At 41.9% G+C, this 21,583-nt stretch overlaps 1 protein-coding gene across 1 annotated transcript in view; it reads left to right on the top strand.

The window, feature by feature from the left end:
- The first annotated feature begins 2,370 nt into the window (after nucleotides 1–2,370).
- The window catches only part of LOC139452648 (E3 SUMO-protein ligase EGR2-like), a 63,155-nt gene continuing 43,942 nt past the window's right edge, over nucleotides 2,371–21,583 (top strand). Inside the window, exon 1 of the mRNA XM_071234186.1 lies at nucleotides 2,371–2,568. Within this exon, the coding sequence (XP_071090287.1) occupies nucleotides 2,466–2,568 (103 nt within the window). The 5' untranslated portion in view covers nucleotides 2,371–2,465. The remainder of the gene's footprint in view (nucleotides 2,569–21,583) is intronic.

Consider the following 21,583-nt stretch of genomic DNA (forward strand, 5'->3'; position numbering starts at 1 on the left):
TGTCAGTGGGTGTGTCAGTGGGTGTGTCAGTATGCACTTGTGTGGGTGTCATGGTGGTATGCTGCTGTTTGATGTTGGCGTGCCGAGGTCAACTTAACATGACACAGATCTGCACTACAATGTCAGTGTCAGGACAAATTCAAAGTTTGTAACCCAGGGGAAATTTTGTAAAACAAATAAAATTTTATCATTTCAATCTTGAACATGATGTGTTGATGATATAGTCTTCTGAGGACAACATAATATTATGTCAATGTCAAGTGTTGATGTTTTTCAACACTGTGTCATGACTGAAGTATACTTTAACAAAACAACACTTTATTTTTTGACAATTATTTACCAATGAATGATAAAGTTTACTTGAAAAAATACCCTCTGCTTGAAAACAGTTCCGTTAACGGGAACTAAGTGTTACTTGACAAATACCAGCTAGGACAAGTACACACACAAACAAATCCATTATACAGTTGTATCCTCACAGCAGGAGTACAACAGTACCTGTCTGTCATCAGTCACAGCAGGAGTACAACAGTACCTGTCTGTCATCAGTCACAGCAGGAGTACAACAGTAGCTGTCTGTCATCAGTCACAGCAGGAGTACAACAGTACCTGTCTGTCATCAGTCACAGCAGGAGTACAACAGTAGCTGTCTGTCATCAGTCACAGCAGGAGTACAACAGTAGCTGTCTGTCATCAGTCACAGCAGGAGTACAACAGTAGCTGTCTGTCATCAGTCACAGCAGGAGTACAACAGTACCTGTCTGTCATCAGTCACAGCAGGAGTACAACAGTAGCTGTCTGTCATCAGTCACAGCAGGAGTACAACAGTAGCTGTCTGTCATCAGTCACAGCAGGAGTACAACAGTAGCTGTCTGTCATCAGTCACAGCAGGAGTACAACAGTAGCTGTCTGTCATCAGTCACAGCAGGAGTACAACAGTAGCTGTCTGTCATCAGTCACAGCAGGAGTACAACAGTAGCTGTCTGTCATCAGTCACAGCAGGAGTACAACAGTAGCTGTCTGTCATCAGTCACAGCAGGAGTACAACAGTAGCTGTCTGTCATCAGTCACAGCAGGTGTACAACAGTAGCTGTCTGTCATCAGTCACAGCAGGAGTACAACAGTAGCTGTCTGTCATCAGTCACAGCAGGAGTACAACAGTAGCTGTCTGTCATCAGTCACAGCAGGAGTACAACAGTAGCTGTCTGTCATCAGTCACAGCAGGAGTACAACAGTAGCTGTCTGTCATCAGTCACAGCAGGAGTACAACAGTAGCTGTCTGTCATCAGTCACAGCAGGAGTACAACAGTAGCTGTCTGTCATCAGTCACAGCAGGAGTACAACAGTAGCTGTCTGTCATCAGTCACAGCAGGAGTACAACAGTAGCTGTCTGTCATCAGTCACAGCAGGTGTACAACAGTAGCTGTCTGTCATCAGTCACAGCAGGAGTACAACAGTAGCTGTCTGTCATCAGTCACAGCAGGAGTACAACAGTAGCTGTCTGTCATCAGTCACAGCAGGAGTACAACAGTACCTGTCTGTCATCAGTCACAGCAGGAGTACAACAGTAGCTGTCTGTCATCAGTCACAGCAGGAGTACAAAAGTAGCTGTCTGTCATCAGTCACAGCAGGAGTACAACAGTAGCTGTCTGTCATCAGTCACAGCAGGAGTACAACAGTAGCTGTCTGTCATCAGTCACAGCAGGAGTACAACAGTAGCTGTCTGTCATCAGTCACAGCAGGAGTACAACAGTAGCTGTCTGTCATCAGTCACAGCAGGAGTACAACAGTAGCTGTCTGTCATCAGTCACAGCAGCATCATGGTGATACTCTCTCTAATTGGCTGTCACCCCCCTCCTGCTCACACGGAGCCAACAGACCAGTGAAGGGAGGGAGCCAAATTGACAAGCATGTTTATTGGGTCGCTGTAAACTCCACACACCTCCTCTGACCCAGTTAGGAGCAGCGGCGTCAGAGCCAGATGAACGCCCACACTGCTTCACTTGATTCACAAGCCACAGAGACACTGTGGACGTGGCCAAATGAACAACAAATTAGAAGATGACCCTGACCTTTCCCCACCCACTATTTCCCCCACCTTCTCTTCTCTGTCCAGTTTCCATGGCAACTAGAAAGCTAATGGTTGAATTCTCATCCCACCCACAGGTGGGTTCATCTAATAAAACATAAAGAAAAGATGGTACAGGCATGAATCAAGACTGAGCGATCTATCGACTAGTGATTACAACTGTGTCCAGCTATCTATCCCTCGTAGTATTTGTGTGTGGGTAGCGTACTTCACATTCCTATCTTACTATACAATAATTCAAGGGCTTGGCACCTTACTCATTTATTCCTCTTCTACCATATGGGTAGGAGCTGAAGCTTTTCTAGCTCTCAGAGAGAAAAATCTCTCTAATTCAAATTTCAAAATTTACTTAATTGCGAATTCTAAAATTTGATTTATGTTGAGTTTTGAGAAATTGTTTAATATGGATTATACCCAAATGAATATTGACACTGAAAATGTTGTCACAACCGACCAGGACTCACCCAATCCAGGGGCTGGTAAGTGTTTTATTCAACATCAGACTGAAAGTTTAAAGTTTTTTTTTTAATTTTAAAAGTCGACAAATATGATATGTTATTCAAATACATCAAATATTCCTCATGTTTCTTCTTCCTTATCTCATTTGGCAATGTCATCACATATAATATATTATTAAAAATCATAAAATTTTGAATGTTTCAGTCTGAATGTATCATATTCCCTTTTAATACTTTACGTGTGATGTCATACATGTCTTCAGTTACAGCTTCAGCCCTCTCATTATTTATGGGGCGGTCAAGTAGCCTAGTGGTTAAAGCGTTCACTTGTCACGCTGAAGACACGTTCAATTACCGACATGGGTACAATGTGTGAAGCCCATTTCTGGTGTCCTCCGCCGTGATATTGCTGGAATATTGCTAAAAGCGGCGTAAAACCATAATCACTCACTCTCTCACTCATTATTTATGAAACAGTGATTGTGTTGTCATGTATTATTTTATTGAACATGAATGAATGCTTATAAGGTATTTCAGATTTTGAAAAGTCCACATAGGTTATATCTGTGTATGTTTTCTGCTCAATGTATACTATGTTCCTTTTATAGCATCTGTCTAGCTATGTACAGTGTGGTATAGATTGTTCAGCTGTGTGTGGCACTATAGCTGTCTAGAAACAGGAAGTATAGCACTGTCAGAATCCCATTTGGAGTGTCTGTCAATTCAGACATTGGGATAATGTACATAGGCCATCAGTTCACAACACAGTTCAACTTATTCATTTATATCACATTTATTAATTCTCTGGTTCAGTTGTATATGGTTAGATAAATATCATATCCTTGTTAATAATTAAGGACAGTCACTTTCTAGCCCATGCCATTCTGTAGATTGCTTGGAATCTTAAGAACATGAAAACAAAATTTTCATAAAAGTATGTTTAATGTCATTTCAAAATATTAAACCATATCTCCATAATTGAACATTTACAGTCATTGTTTATTATAAGATGATTTAATGTTTTACCTATTCTTAAGTTAAATACTATAACATCTATAAATAGATTTGATGTCAAACATACCATATAATAAGGTACTGTTCCACAGTGCTGTAGACATACATAATGTACATATTATTATAGACTATGTTTGACACACTATCATATCATAATTCTTTCATACCAATCCATCTGACATTCATTATCTTAGACACAATCTTATATTATACTTGTTTGGCATACCAACGATAAAATGATATAGTTTACTATTACATACAATAATATATCATTGTTGATTTCCATGCCATCATATTGAGTTATAGAGCCTGTTCACATGCCGCCATATAGTGCTCTTTTACTTGCCATCATATAGTGTTCTTTTACATGCCATCATATAGCGTTCTCTTACATGCCGTCATATAGTGTTCTTTTACATGCCATCATATAGTGTTCTTTTACATGCCATCATATAGTGTCCTTTTACATGCCATCATATAGTATTCTTTTACATGCCATCATATAGTGTCCTTTTACATGCCATCATATAGTGCTCTTTTACATGCCATCATATAGTGTTCTTTTACATGCCATCATATAGTGTCCTTTTACATGCCATCATAAAGTGTTCTTTTACATGCCATCATATAGTGTTCTTTTACATGCCATCATATAGTGTCCTTTTACATGCTATCATAAAGTGTTCTTTTACATGCCATCATATAGTGTTCTTTTACATGCCATCGTATAGTGTTTTGTGTTTACATACTAATATACAGTATCTGTTATTAATATTATTATTATTATTATATATATATAAGTGTTCTTGTTGAATGTGCAATTTGATATTATATATATATTCCTGATATTATGAAAATCATCATCTTTCATCACCATCACCAATATTATAATAAGTTCTTTGATAATATTTATGGAAACAACATCTGCCTATCACACATTTTTTACGTTTATCTGTTATACAGTGTATGCCATTCTTGCTTGACATACCATAACATACATTCTCTTGTTAAATAGTCATTCATCATTTCTGTTTAACATATCTCTCTTCAGGTGTTATATTGATGACCGCATAACAACATTAATATAACATCGTTATTATTCGATATAGCATCAGATATTATTGTATCCTTATATTGATGACTGTAAAACAACATTAATTTATTCCATATGACATCCTTATTATTCTATATAGCATCAAGTATAATTCTTACTTATCCTTATATTGATGACTGTATAACATTAATTTATACCAAATGACATATCCTATATAGCATCAAGCATAATTCTTACCTATCCTTATATTGATGACTGTATAATAACATTAATTTATACCATATGACATCCTTATTATTCTATAAAGCATCAAGTATAATTCTTACCTATCCTTATATTGATGACTGTATAATAACATTAATTTATACCGTATGACATCCTTATTATTTTATATAGCATCACCAACTCATACCATTCCATTTCACTACATATCATGTAATGCACCTTTATATTCACACTGTGCTAGAATATTTCTTCCTATAAAACATTTTCCCCATGCGAATTCCATGTAAGAAGATACAAGTCCCCAACAACCTATATTTGTCAGAAGTGGTAACTAAACCAGGTGGTCAGACTCAGTGACTTGCCATGATATCTCACTTGCATGAAGTGATGCTCATGATGTCATTCACTGGATTGTCTGGTCAAGGCCTTATTTACAGAGTGCCATCATGTGGCTGAGTGATGTGTTAAACAACATATAAACAAACCTATAACACTCTTTATGACAACACTCTTGATGTACACAGGCTAATATGTTTGTTCAAACAGACAGATGCTGTGCTACAACTGTTACCTTATGATGCAAAACACTGATATAAAAACTTAATATATTATCAGGGTTTGATGGGACTGGGAAATATGTGTTCACTGTACACATACATGCATAGAATGAACGCAGAGAAATAGGTTGATTCCCAAGGAATACACAATAATATTCATTTGACCAAATTCTTGACGAGAAATATAAAGACCTGTAATTAAAATTAAGAATCTAATCTAACAGTACAGTACCATTTCATTACATGACACATAATAATATGATAACAAGGTTTCTGCATTGGTATTTCTGCCTTGATGTCAAATAATATCAGCAAAACCACAATATTTCTCAGCTAAAAATACATTTCTATTACCTTTAATGTCATATCATTGATTTAAGAATATCGGACCATGTATATGCTATTGCACTAAAAACCTGTAAATGTGGTACAACATATGACACTTCTAAATGAGGAAACTAAAGTTTTAGCACTTTAGTTTATTTCAACTATTTTTCATGAAAAATCTTGGTGTTATGTTGTGAAAAGCTGAACCTTGTCATATATGTTCCTACCAAATGATAACACTAAAGTCTTTTTATGAAAAATGAGAAGCAAACAATTGAATATAAAACACTCCTTTTCACCGTGAGGGGATTACTGTTTCTTGATTTACACATTTGTCTGCCTTTCTAACAATGTAAGTTGTTCACTGTTGAAACAGGCAAGTTTCAGTGATGTGATACTATTTCCTAAAACATCAGTGTCACTGTAGCTCACAGGGAAATGCAGTTAAAAATGTCACCAAAAACAGGCACTTAACAAAAGTTGCTATCAGTGCCCCTATAACAAATCAGATTCAAACCTCTGGAACAAATTGGGGTGTCCTCATTGGCAGGAACAGGCATGTGAAGTTTCAGTTTCATTTGTCCAGTGGAAAGGATGTTTACAGTGCAAAGAAATGCATTTTGAGAGAATTCAGGAACATGGTCAAAGTGCAAAGGTAAACTAAAAGTCAAAATTTAAGACATCACAATATGGCAGACTAACTAAGATAGGCCAGTACTAGCTACACATACAACAATTTTAATTAAATTTTGAATAAAATTGCCTGAGTAATGGCCATAAATATCATTTTACGTGGGGGCCATGTCGAAAATCGGATTCAAACCTCTTGAACAAATTTGGGTATCATCACTGCTAGGGACATGTAAGTAAAGTTGAAGTTTATTGGTCTAGTGGAAGTCAGACGACTGACACCAGAAACAGGACATGTTATTAGCTTACTGGATTTAGTCTGGTGAGCTAAAATTCAAAGATTGAATTTCTTTCTTCAATGAAAGCGATTGGCCACTTATGGAGAAGAAGACAAATTATACGTATGTCAAGATATGGTTTCATGTTGATAGGCTAATTGATAAGTGAAGCATGAAGCTTAATGAAGTGTGTACACTAGAAATAATACCCTTGTCTTGGATCATTATTCAGAGTGTTTTGATAGGCACTGGATCATTATAATATGAATCTAATGCAAATCCAATCATATGGTAAATCTTGTTACAAAGCCACTCAAGACCAATTATCTGGACAACCCTTGCATAAATCCAACCTTGTAAGGATTCCTTGGAGGAAGTGGTGTCCAGGAACCTGTTCTTGTCGAATGGATCCACTAAAATGGAACAGGTGATCAGGTTCAGTGACTTGGCTGGTTAAGTGTCCCTATGCCTGATTATGTAGATCAGGATCTGTGACTAGGCTGGTGAAGTGTTCCTATGCCTGATTGTGTAGTTCAGGTTCAGTGACTAGGCTGGTGAAGTGTTCCTATGCCTGATTGTGTAGTTCAGGTTCAGTGACTAGGCTGGTGAAGTGTTCCTATGCCTGATTGTGTAGTTCAGGTTCAGTGACTAGGCTGGTGAAGTGTTCCTATGCCTGATTGTGTAGTTCAGGATCTGTGACTTGGCTGGTTGAGTGTCCCTATGCCTGATTATGTAGATCAGGATCTGTGACTAGGCTGGTGAAGTGTTCCTATGCCTGATTGTGTAGTTCAGGTTCAGTGACTAGGCTGGTGAAGTGTTCCTATGCCTGATTGTGTAGTTCAGGTTCAGTGACTAGGCTGGTGAAGTGTTCCTATGCCTGATTGTGTAGTTCAGGATCTGTGACTTGGCTGGTTGAGTGTCCCTATGCCTGATTGTGTAGATCAGGTTCTGTGGCTTGGCTGGTTAAGTGTCCCTATGCCTGATTGTGTAGTTCAGGATCTGTGACTTGGCTGGTGAAGTGTCCCTATGCCTGATTGTGTACTTCAGAATCTGTGACTTGGCTGGTGAAGTGTCCCTGTGCCTGATTGTGTAGATCAGGATCTGTGACTTGGCTGGTGAAGTGTCCCTGTGCCTGATTGTGTAGATCAGGTTCAGTGACTTGGCTGGTGAAGTGTCCCTCTGCCTGATTGTGTAGATCAGGTTCAGTGACTTGGCTGGTGAAGTGTCCCTGTGCCTGATTGCGTAGTTCAGAATCTGTGACTTGGCTGGTTAAGTGTCACTATGCCTGATTGTGTAGTTCAGAATATGTGACTTGGCTTGTGAAGTGTCCCTATGCCTGATTGTGTAGATCAGGTTCAGTGACTTGGTTGGTGAAGTGTCCCTGTGCCTGATTGTGTAGATCAGGTTCAGTGACTTGGCTGGTGAAGTGTCCCTATGCCTGATTGTGTAGATCAAGTTCAGTGACTTGGTTGGTGAAGTGTCCCTCTGCCTGACTGTGTAGATCAGGTTCAGTGACTTGGCTGGTGAAGTGTCCCTATGCCTGATTGTGTAGATCAGGTTCAGTGACTTGGCTGGTGAAGTGTCACTATGCCTGATTGTGTAGATCAGGTTCAGTGACTTGGTTGGTGAAGTGTCCCTCTGCCTGATTGTGTAGATCAGGTTCAGTGACTTGGCTGGTGAAGTGTCACTATGCCTGATTGTGTAGATCAGGTTCAGTGACTTGGCTGGTGAAGTGTCACTATGCCTGATTGTGTAGATCAGGTTCAGTGACTTGGCTGGTGAAGTGTCCCTATGCCTGATTGTGTAGATCAGGTTCAGTGACTTGGTTGGTGAAGTGTCCCTGTGCCTGATTTTTTAGATCAGGTTCAGTGACTTGGCTGGTGAAGTGTCCCTGTGCCTGATTGTGTAGATCAGGTTCAGTGACTTGGTTGATGAAGTGTCCCTCTGCCTGATTGTGTAGATCAGGTTCAGTGACTTGGCTGGTGAAGTGTCCCTGTGCCTGATTGTGTAGATCAGGTTCAGTGACTTGGTTGGTGAAGTGTCCCTGTGCCTGATTGTGTAGATCAGGTTCAGTGACTTGGTTGGTGAAGTGTCCCTATGCCTGATTGTGTAGATCAGGTTCAGTGACTTGGCTGGTGAAGTGTCCCTATGCCTGATTGTGTAGATCAGGTTCAGTGACTTGGTTGGTGAAGTGTCCCTGTGCCTGATTTTTTAGATCAGGTTCAGTGACTTGGCTGGTGAAGTGTCCCTGTGCCTGATTGTGTAGATCAGGTTCAGTGACTTGGCTGGTGAAGTGTCCCTATGCCTGATTGTGTAGATCAGGTTCAGTGACTTGGTTGGTGAAGTGTCCCTGTGCCTGATTGTGTAGATCAGGTTCAGTGACTTGGTTGGTGAAGTGTCCCTGTGCCTGATTGTGTAGATCAAGTTCTGTGACTCGGCTGGTGAAGTGTCCCTTTTTATCTTTGCTGAGGTAATGTTTTTGAAAACAGATATCATGACATATTGCTGTGTCATAAAGTTTTGTTCTACAATGGCTAGAGAATTCAAACATCTCGTCTTGACAACGTGGCTTCATAGGCAAATAGCATAAAGCCTCTACACAGGAATCCAAGACTCTCACTGGGTGTAAGAAATGACAGTGTACAACATAAAGTGACATTCGATAAGTGTACGGCATTCAGTCATAACCATCCCTGTCTGACCTACAGGTGGCGCTGCCCTCATTACTGCTGTCTGTTGTAGTGGGAGGAGACATGCATTTACTGCTGTCATATTGATTACATAACAAGTCAGCACTAGAGGCCACCTGTCACTTTCACACCACATTAACTTGTCAATATCATGTCAATTTCACCCTTTTCAGGAACTCTCTAGAATCAAGTTTCACAAATTAAAAACTCAGGAAAATTAATGAGCCATTTGTGTTGGTAACAGTCTTAAACCTAACCTTATATCCTTTCCACCTACATATTTAAAAATCTGATTTATTGTAAGTCATATATGGCAGTGATGTATCATGTCATATTTTATCCTATGTTAATGGCATTTGTGGACAGAATTGTTGATTCAAGTACAAATAATTCTATATGAAAAAATATAGGAACAGTTTTACCTACCTACCTACCTACCTACCTACCTACCTACCTACCTACCTACCTACCTACACAGAAGCAGTATGTTTATGTTTGACAAGATGCTTCTAGCTACCTACCTACCAGGGGGCATGGGTGGCCCAGTCATCTAAAGCGCCATGATTAGCTGTGCAGAGTTGTGTCCCTTGGGCACGCCAGAAACCTATGATTGTAGGTTCGAATCCCGGTTCGCCCAAATTATGTTTCTGGGTTTGGCAGCACCATATCCGTGTTCGGGCTTTCTTTCCACATTAAGCTGACACGCTGTGATATAACTGGAATACTGTTAAAAGCGGCATTAAACCCAACTCACTCACTCACACCTACCTACCAACACAGAAGTAGTACCGTATATCGCTGTGTATAAGGCGACCCCACGTATAAGACGACCCCCCTGTACACGCCTTAAAAATCAACCCCAAATCCTATACTCCGTGTATAAGGCGACCGGGAATCAAACACATCACAACTCTGACTGACATAGAAGATTTAACGTGCGCTTTCCGACTGATGCGTATTTCGCACACATCACAAGTGCGCACACAAACCTTATATATGCAATGAAGTAAGACAAGTTCTATGGATGAACAACTTCTTTATACAATTAGTGCAACCACAGAAGTAGAATGTTTATGTTTGACAAGATGCTTATAGGTACCTCCCTACCTACACAGAAGCAGCACGTTTAGGTTTGACAAGATGCTTATAGGTACCTCCCTACCTACACAGAAGCAGTACGTTTAGGTTTGATAAGATGCTCCTAAGTACCTCCCTACCTACACAGAAGCAGTACGTTTAGGTTTGATAAGATGCACCTAAGTACCTCCCTACCTACACAGAAGCAGTACGTTTAGGTTTGACAAGATGCTCCTAAGTACCTCCCTGACTACACAGAAGCAGTATGTTTAGGTTTGATAAGATGTTCCTAAGTACCTCCCTGACTACACAGAAGCAGTACGTTTAGGTTTGATAAGATGCTCCTAAGTACCTCCCTACCTACACAGAAGCAGTATGTTTAGGTTTGACAAGATGCTCCTAAGTACCTCCCTGACTACACAGAAGCAGTACGTTTAGGTTTGATAAGATGCTTATAGGTACCTCCCTACCTACACAGAAGCAGTACGTTTAGGTTTGACAAGATGCTCCTAAGTACCTCCCTACCTACACAGAAGCAGTATGTTTAGGTTTGACAAGATGCTCCTAAGTACCTCCCTGACTACACAGAAGCAGTACGTTTAGGTTTGACAAGATGCTCCTAGGTACCTACCTACCTACACAGAAGCAGTACGTTTAGGTTTGACAAGATGCTCCTAAGTACCTCCCTACCTACACAGAAGCAGTACGTTTAGGTTTGACAAGATGCTCCTAAGTACCTCCCTACCTACACAGAAGCAGTATGTTTAGGTTTGACAAGATGCTCCTAAGTACCTACCTACCTACATAGAAGCAGCACGTTTAGGTTGGACAAGATGCTTCTAGGTACCTACCTACCTACACAGAAGCAGTACGTTTAGGTTTGACAAGATGCTCCTAAGTACCACCCTGACTACACAGAAGAAGTGCGTTTAGGTTGACAAGATGCTTATAGGTACCCCCCTACCTACACAGAAGCAGTACGTTTAGGTTTGACAAGATGCTCCTAAGTACCTACCTACACAGAAGCAGTACATTTAGGTTGGACAAGATGCACCTAGGTACCTACCTACCTACACAGAAGCAGCACGTTTAGGTTTGACAAGATGCTCCTAGGTACCTCCCTACCTACACAGAAGCAGTATGTTTAGGTTTGACAAGATGCTCCTAGGTACCTACCTACCTACACAGAAGCAGTACGTTTAGGTTTGACAAGATGCTCCTAAGTACCTCCCTACCTACACAGAAGCAGTACGTTTAGGTTTGACAAGATGCTCCTAAGTACCTACCTACCTACATAGAAGCAGCACGTTTAGGTTGGACAAGATGCTTCTAGGTACCTACCTACCTACACAGAAGCAGTACGTTTAGGTTTGACAAGATGCTCCTAAGTACCACCCTGACTACACAGAAGAAGTGCGTTTAGGTTGACAAGATGCTTATAGGTACCCCCCTACCTACACAGAAGCAGTACGTTTAGGTTTGACAAGATGCTCCTAAGTACCTACCTACACAGAAGCAGTACATTTAGGTTGGACAAGATGCACCTAGGTACCTACCTACCTACACAGAAGCAGCACGTTTAGGTTTGACAAGATGCTCCTAGGTACCTCCCTACCTACACAGAAGCAGTATGTTTAGGTTTGACAAGATGCTCCTAGGTACCTACCTACCTACACAGAAGCAGTACGTTTAGGTTTGACAAGATGCTCCTAAGTACCTCCCTACCTACACAGAAGCAGTACGTTTAGGTTTGACAAGATGCTCCTAAGTACCTCCCTACCTACACAGAAGCAGTACGTTTAGGTTTGACAAGATGCTCCTAAGTACCTCCCTGACTACACAGAAGCAGTACGTTTAGGTTTGACAAGATGCTCCTAGGTACCTCCCTACCTACACAGAAGCAGTACCTTTATGTTTTACAAGATGCTTCTACCTATAAAAGAAATAATTTTGAGTCTGTTGTTATTTTGTTTCATCAGGTCTCTGACACAAAACAATTTGTTAGATGCCAATAACATAAACATCGTCTCATTCACAAATCACATAAACATGTGCTGTTACACGAGCCCTGTTATGCTGGGTAAAAACGAGTTGTGAATGAGTTCTGTAGTCATTGACTAGGCTTGACTGCAGGGACGGCACACTTCGTGGGAGGAGAAGCTCATGAATGCTGCCGCCCACGCTTTATATAACATGTTATCGTAGTCAATAAAACTCTATCTCTTGGTATCCATGCACTCACTGTCAGGGAAACTGACATGGAATGTGTGTTATTAAGAAAATCACACTAAAACACCATGCCTCGGGTGTAACATCACTTAAGAATTCATCCACTTAGAAGATATGACATACTGATTCCTACCTTTATCTATACATTTGATGCACTGTTACACTTCACTTGGGAAACAAGCAACCATTTTTAGAAATGATCATCATGGAATCTTACCATTTTGAAAGAACTTTACTCCTTGAGAGGCATGGGATTAATTGTATGTGGAAAAATAAACTTTGCGAAAAACTCTTTATATACATGAAAAAACATGCTTTGAAAAAAATCATTTTATAGTATACTAACATTATAACATTGGTCAATACACTGGACGAATTAAGTTTTTAAACTATTGAAAGGTGTATATATACAACTCAATTACCAGTATAATATTTAATGAATTGGGAATAAATCCATATACTTAACCTTCCCATGTTCTTGTCCGGAGCATGTGCATATACATATATACCCAAGGCGCAATACACAGTCTTATATATTTGTTGTAGAAACTACATAATCATTTTCCTACCTATACATACACTAAATCATTATAATTCTTCTTGTAGACTATATACATCATCACTATAATCATGATAATGCCACTTCACCAATACTTAGATTTTTCACCCTGATTTACATTTCATTGAAATATACTTTGAACAGCCTATAGTGACAGCCAACCATATCTTCCCAAAGATGTTTACTGTTTGTCATCCGAAACATAAGTACAATGTTATCCCGTGATGGTGTTTATTTCAAACATTGTTGTGACATTTTTGCAGCTATATAGTAAGATTTTGAAACACAATTTTTAAGAGGGTTAGGTGGTCAAAATAAAATTGATTTAATTTAACTTTTTCTGCTTCATCTTTTCACAAGATTCCTTGCATATTTTAATTCATTCAACACAAGCTATGACTGATTTCTTGAATGAATATGAGAATTAATTCAATGTATACAATAACTGCAGCCTTAATGAGAAATAGAAAACTGTCAAACGTCTTTCCACGACAGCTTGTGTCCACCCCGTGTAAAGGTTGGAAAAACATAATCAGTGTCAGAGAAAGTGGCATATAAAACCACTGATCCTTTGCTCAAAATATCCAAGCTTCATCAAAACATGCTGTGTGTCCATCGGACGCTGTCCATTCATCTTACAATCTACGTAAATAGGCTAGCTATTTCTGCCTGTATCTGATGTAACACACTCTAATTGACGGCTGGTGACCACTGAGCATGCTCCGATGTCCTCTGTAGCAGCAGTGAACAGAACATCAACCTACGTCACAATTCACAGCTGTCCTGCTAGCTTGGCTGTATTTGGTGCATTGCTCAAGTGTCCAGGAACACAGAACACTGAAACCCCAAACAGTGAGTTAGTAATGCTAGGTATTACAGCCTTGTATTTTGGTCATATGACAATCATAGTTTTATAACAGCATCACGCGATTATAGGCTCAAATAAATCTTCAAATTGTTTGGAGTTAGTCAGTTTTTGCTGTATGGCTGAAATTATTTCAATGTGACGTTAAACATAAACTCACTCACTCACTCTTTTAAGTAGCTTTGTACAAAATTTCCCACACCCATCAAAGTAATATGTTTGGACAATATTTTGCCACTGTGTCAATCAAAATGGACCATTGTCCATTTTGGCTCATGGGTCGAGGGTAGTCCTCATAATAGAACATAATAGAACTATCAAGGATGCACATAGCCTAGGACATATGGTACTATACTTCACAGTGTGTTGCTAGTGCCCTGTGAGAATTACTGAAATAGTTCTGAAACATCAAAAGTCAGCAATATGCAACTGGTTACAAAACATCAAAAACTAAATCTTAATCCTAGTTTTGAAACCTCTCTCATCAGCAACACAAAACTGGTTCTGAGACATCTGTAGACCACATCACAATATTAAACTTGCTCGGAAACCTCTCTAGTCAACATCACAAACTTGCTCAGAAATCTCTCTAGTCAACGTCACAAACATGTTCTGAAACATCAGAACCATGTCACAATCATGCTCTGAAACATCAGAAGTGAACATTATGAAACAAATGCTGCAACATCTAAAGTCTGCAATACAAAACTGGTTCTAAAACATCCAAATAAATAAATCTCAAACCTAGTTCTGAAACATCAGAAGTCAACATCACAAAACCGGCTCTGAAACAATTTTTAGGCAACACCTTGACAGATTTTTAGCACAATTGTTCTAGGATGACTCAGGTCCTGACAAGCAGTATGAAAAGATGCCAGTTGAGTATTAACCATAAATGAAATCAGTTGTAAAGTACATGATGGCAGATCTACAAACCAACTGCCATTGACATCTTGAAGGGCAGAAACAAGGTTTACTCTCAACACTTTGATATTTCCATCATAGACTTTGAGTTGACAAACTTGATGTCATACCCTCATATCACTTATGTAATGTCATCTGTAACAAGATATTATTTCCAAACAGTGTGGCATGTACAAGAACATGTCCACGTCTCCTCTCCCTCCTCCCCCACAGGAATTCAACATGATGAGGACAAGTGTGTAGGCGTGAAGGTGTTCTTTGCCAAGTTGTTTTCACTGTCAAGATCACTACATGATGTTTCATGACAAACACAGACCAAAATAACAGCAGGAAATTATCTATGTCTCTTCTGTGACATCCTCCAACATAAGCTGAGACACCTCAGGCAGATTTTAATATTTCATAGAAGAAATGAGATATTTGGCACCGATACTCCATCCATAGCCTTAAAATATAGCAGTGGTATTTGCAGTTCATTCAAGTCAATGTTATAAAAAGCACAGTGTCATCTGTCAAGTTATGTGTAGGAGCTACAGCTCACACAGACAAAGTGGACACAGATTTGTGTAGGAGCTACAGCTCACACACACAAAGTGGACACAGATTTGTGTAGGAGCTACAGCTCACACACACAAAGTGGACACAGATTTGTGTAGGAGCTACAGCTCACACACACAAAGTGGACACAGATTTGTGTAGGAGCTACAGCTCACACACACAAAGTGGACACAGATTTGTGTAGGAGCTACAGCTCACACACACAAAGTGGACACAGATTTGTGTAGGAGCTACAGCACGGACTCCTCCTGGGTTGCACACCGCCTCCTCCTGGGTTGCGCAACGACTCCTCCTGGGTTGCACATCGACTCTTCCTGGGTTGCACACATGGACTCCTCCTGGGTTGCACATCGACTCTTCCTGGGTTGCACACACCGACTCCTCCTGGGTTGCACACACCGACTCCTCCTGGGTTGCACATCGACTCTTCCTGGGTTGCACACACCAACTCCTCCTGGTTTACACACTGACTCCTCCTGGGTTGCACACACCGACTCCTCCTGGGTTGCACACACCGACTCTTCCTGGGTTGCACACACCGACTCCTCCTGGGTTGCACACACCAACTCCTCCTGGGTTGCACACATGGACTCCTCCTGGGTTGCACACCGACTCCTCCTGGGTTGCACACACCGACTCCTCCTGGGTTGCACACACCAACTCCTCCTGGGTTGCACACACCGACTCCTCCTGGGTTGCACACCGACTCCTCCTGGGTTGCACACCGACTCTTCCTGGGTTGCACACACCGACTCCTCCTGGGTTGCACACACCGACTCCTGGGTTGTACACACCGACTCCTCCTGGGTTGCACACACCGACTCCTCCTGGTTTACACACTGACTCCTCCTGGGTTGCACCACATTTAGAAAGAGGCCCATTGGGCCTGTATCGCTCACCTGGATATTTACGCAATCATGACAAAATATACATTTGCATTGTACATGTTAGGGCTGGGATGGGTAACTCGGGTACCCGGGTCAGGTGGGTACTGAGTAGGACCCGGGTACCCACAGGACTACCTGGCCCGTGGTTAGCCATGTGATATATAGTTTAATGACAAAAATTATCTAGAATTCTATGTTTACACAACAAGTCACTAATGTTAGCATTTCTTTGATGACTATGCACCCATTCCTTCTGACTTTTCATATGGTTGAATAAAGATATAACTTAAGTCAACTTCAGTGTATGCATGATCAAATCATTTAATACATGTATCTAAATACATTTTTGCAAGTGCTGTGGTAAAAATAAATTCCCAATTGGACATTTTGCTTCTCTTGAGTCCTACAGTGGGTACCCAGGTAGGGTCGGGTAATAGTGTGGTGGGTACCCGGGTAGGGTCGGGTAATAGTGTGGTGGGTACCCGGGTAGGGTCGGGTGATAGTGTGGTGGGTACCCGGGTAGGGTCGGGTAATAGTGTGGTGGGTACCCGGGTAGGGTCGGGTAATAGTGTGGTGGGTACCCGGGTAGGGTCGGGTAATAGTGTGGTGGGTACCCGGGTAGGGTCGGGTGATAGTGTGGTGGGTACCCGGGTAGGGTCGGGTGATAGTGTGGTGGGTACCCGGGTAGGGTCGGGTAATAGTGTGGTGGGTACCCGGGTAGGGTCGGGTGATAGTGTGGTGGGTACCCGGGTAGGGTCGGGTGATAGTGTGGTGGGTACCCGGGTAGGGTCGGGTAATAGTGTGGTGGGTACCCGGGTAGGGTCGGGTAATAGTGTGGTGGGTACCCGGGTAGGGTCGGGTAATAGTGTGGTGGGTACCCGGGTAGGGTCGGGTAATAGTGTGGTGGGTACCCGGATAGTAAATTTGGACTTGTCACAGCCCTAGTACATGTATATAATACTGCAAATATTTCTTAATTTTGACTCTGTCAACTTTTAAAAGGGGTGAATGGCAAATCTGACGGCATGACCGTGTACTTCTCTAGATACAAATGTGACATAAAGATCTGAACCGTTTCCATGTTATGATCCAGGATCTAAGTTTCCAGAGGCAAGGCTGGACCCAAGGGCTAATCCTAATGGCATAAATGTATTATTCTCTTCATAACAGACAAATGTATACAATGTATTTGTTTATTATAGGTTGGGGATGATATTGGTTTGCATGTTATAGTCAAGGTTGTAACTCCTTATGTAGTGCCAAACAGATGAACAGAAGGGCCAGTTCTGGTAGTATATGTATATTTGTCTTGTTAAACTATGCAATTACATGTATACATGTATATGGTAATAGGGTGGGTATCTCAACTGTTTCCAAGTTTTATCCCTAGTGGTGTGGCAAGACCCCAGGTTCAATTCTAATATCATGATTGTGTTTGTCTCTTTAAGCCCAGCAATTGAATATATGGCTTTGGGGTGGGGATCTCAACTGTTTCAAAGTTATGACCCAGGGGTTAAGTCCATCTGGGGCATCCTGGTAGCAAATGTGCATTCCTCTCATTATACTCAGCAATTGTACATATGGTTATACGGTGGTGATCTTAACTGTGTCCAAGTTATAAACCCTCAGCCCCTTGGGGGGTCAGCCCTTCCACTTGTACAATTTTGAATTCTCACCACCAGTGAATGCTTCCAACCAAATATGGTTGATATCAATCTCTTAGTTCCAGAGAAAAAGTCGTTTAAAGCAATATAGCCAAATGATCCCTATTTCACCCCGTCCCTCAGTCCCCTGGACTTTCATGCTGCATGTGATAATATCCATGCACACTTCATGCCCACAGAGGCCTCAAACTATTCATCCAAGGTGATGAAAATCTCATAGTTAATTTATTGTGGCCTATGATGACTTCAGTTATGTATATCACATTTTTCTATGTATAATCAGGAGTATACTGGTAGATTTCACATTTACATTCTGGTGTTCATTTCAGTTACTGCTCAATATTAATTGTCATAGTTGAAGTAAATGGGTCAGTTAAGAGTAGCCTTGTGGTTAATGCATTGACATATTCACCCCTGAATTTGATTCCTTCCATTGTCCTCTATGTCCTCTATGTCCTCCGTGTCCTCTATGTCCTCCATGTCCTCTATGTCCTCCGTGTCCTCCATGTCCTCTATGTCCTCCGTGTCCTGTATGTCCTCCGTGTCCTGTATGTCCTCCGTGTCCTGTATGTCCTCCGTGTCCTGTATGTCCTCCGTGTCCTCTATGTCCTCCGTGTCCTCCATGTCCTCTATGTCCTCCGTGTCCTGTATGTCCTCCGTGTCCTGTATGTCCTCCGTGTCCTCTATGTCCTCCGTGTCCTCTATGTCCTCCGTGTCCTGTATGTCCTCCGTGTCCTCTATGTCCTCCGTGTCCTGAGCTGTGCTGTGCTGGAATACTGCTGAAAGTAGAGAACTACTCACTGAGCAGTACAAAGACATGCCATACACCAATATACTTTATCCTTACTTAACCAATATATTGCCTGAAGTGGAATAAAATATCAACTTACAAGCTGGTCAAAGGGGGATAATTCTGTGGCGGTGAGTGTTTTTTTTGTTCCCTTATCAAGCATAAGTTAGAAACCAAACAGTACATATGAATGAATCCAAAATCTATGTTGGTCATAGAGCTGTTTGGGCAGATCTACGCTATGAAAGCAGTCTATAACTGGGGGAAACTCCTCTAATGCTTATACTGATGGTTATAGGTGAAACTTATAAGTACTTACCTTTTGATCATATTTGAAAATAATAATAATTCTTTTACTTACTTCAGTTTATTATTAGTGTAGTGTTTTACAAATATATAGAGGTTATCACGCTTGTGTGTTTTGCAATGGCAAAGAACTTGTATTTGGAATAAACATTGTATTTAGTAAGCCTTGGCAAGCTAAATATATAAAAATAATAATGTCTACTTATATTGTGCTACCCTACATCCACCAGTGCAGGCTCAAAGTGCTACAGTTAAACAATATATCAATTCATATAGGTAGCAACAGTAACGTGGCACAGTGCCCCAGAACAGTGTCTCCACATCTGCCTCATGCCTCACACACAGATACATACATAGTGACCCAGAACAGTATCTCCACATCTGCCTCATGCCTCACACACAAATACATACACAGTGCCCCAGAACAGTGTCTCCACATCTGCCTCACGCCTCACACACAGATACATACACAGTGCCCCAGAACAGTGTCTCCACATCTGCCTCATGCCTCACACACAGATACATACACAGTGCCCCAGAACAGTGTCTCCACATCTGCCTCATGCCTCACACACAAATACATACACAGTGCCCCAGAACAGTGTCTCCACATCTGCCTCACGCCTTACACACAGATACATACACAGTGCCCCAGAACAGTGTCTCCACATCTGCCTCACGCCTCACACACAAATACATACACAGTGCCCCAGAACAGTGTCTCCACATCTGCCTCATGCCTCACACACAAATACATACACAGTGCCCCAGAACAGTGTCTCCACATCTGCCTCACGCCTCACACACAAATACATACATAGTACCCCAGAACAGTGTCTCCACATCTGCCTCACGCCTTACACACAGATACATACACAGTGCCCCAGAACAGTGTCTCCACATCTGCCTCATGCCTCACACACATATACATACATAGTGCCCCAGAACAGTGTCTCCACATCTGCCTCATGCCTTACACACAGATACATACACAGTGCCCCAGAACAGTGTCTCCACATCTGCCTCACGCCTTACACACAGATACATACACAGTGCCCCAGAACAGTGTCTCCACATCTGCCTCATGCCTCACACACAAATACATACACAGTGCCCCAGAACAGTGTCTCCACATCTGCCTCATGCCTCACACACAGATACATACACAGTGCCCCAGAACAGTGTCTCCACATCTGCCTCATGCCTCACACACAAATACATACACAGTGCCCCAGAACAGTGTCTCCACATCTGCCTCACGCCTCACACACAAATACATACATAGTACCCCAGAACAGTGTCTCCACATCTGCCTCACGCCTCACACACAGATACATACACAGTGCCCCAGAACAGTGTCTCCACATCTGCCTCATGCCTCACACACAGATACATACATAGTGCCCCAGAACAGTGTCTCCACATCAGCCTCATGCCTCACACACAGATACATACACAGTGCCCCAGAACAGTGTCTCCACATCTGCCTCATGCCTCACACACAGATACATACACAGTGCCCCAGAACAGTGTCTCCACATCTGCCTCATGCCTCACACACAAATACATACATAGTGCCCCAGAACAGTGTCTCCACATCTGCCTCATGCCTCACACACATATACATACATAGTGCCCCAGAACAGTGTCTCCACATCTGCCTCATGCCTCACACACAGATACATCCCCTGTGCCCCAGAACAGTGTCTCCACATCTGCCTCACGCCTCACACACAGATACATACACAGTGCCCCAGAACAGTGTCTCCACATCTGCCTCATGCCTCACACACAGATACATACATAGTGCCCCAGAACAGTGTCTCCACATCAGCCTCATGCCTCACACACAGATACATACACAGTGCCCCAGAACAGTGTCTCCACATCTGCCTCATGCCTCACACACAGATACATACACAGTGCCCCAGAACAGTGTCTCCACATCTGCCTCATGCCTCACACACAAATACATACATAGTGCCCCAGAACAGTGTCTCCACATCTGCCTCATGCCTCACACACAGATACATACATAGTGCCCCAGAACAGTGTCTCCACATCTGCCTCATGCCTCACACACAGATACATCCCCTGTGCCCCAGAACAGTGTCTCCACATCTGCCTCACGCCTTACACACAGATACATACACAGTGCCCCAGAACAGTGTCTCCAGAACTGCCTCATGCCTCACACACAAATACATACACAGTGCCCCAGAACAGTGTCTCCACATCTGCCTCATGCCTCACACACAAATACATACACAGTGCCCCAGAACAGTGTCTCCACATCTGCCTCATGCCTCACACACAGATACATACACAGTGCCCCAGAACAGTGTCTCCACATCTGCCTCATGCCTCACACACAGATACATACACAGTGCCCCAGAACAGTG

This window comes from Haliotis cracherodii, unplaced genomic scaffold (assembly GCF_022045235.1).
Source record: "Haliotis cracherodii isolate W230 unplaced genomic scaffold, xgHalCrac1.p SCAF_9, whole genome shotgun sequence".
Lineage (NCBI taxonomy): Eukaryota > Metazoa > Mollusca > Gastropoda > Lepetellida > Haliotidae > Haliotis > Haliotis cracherodii.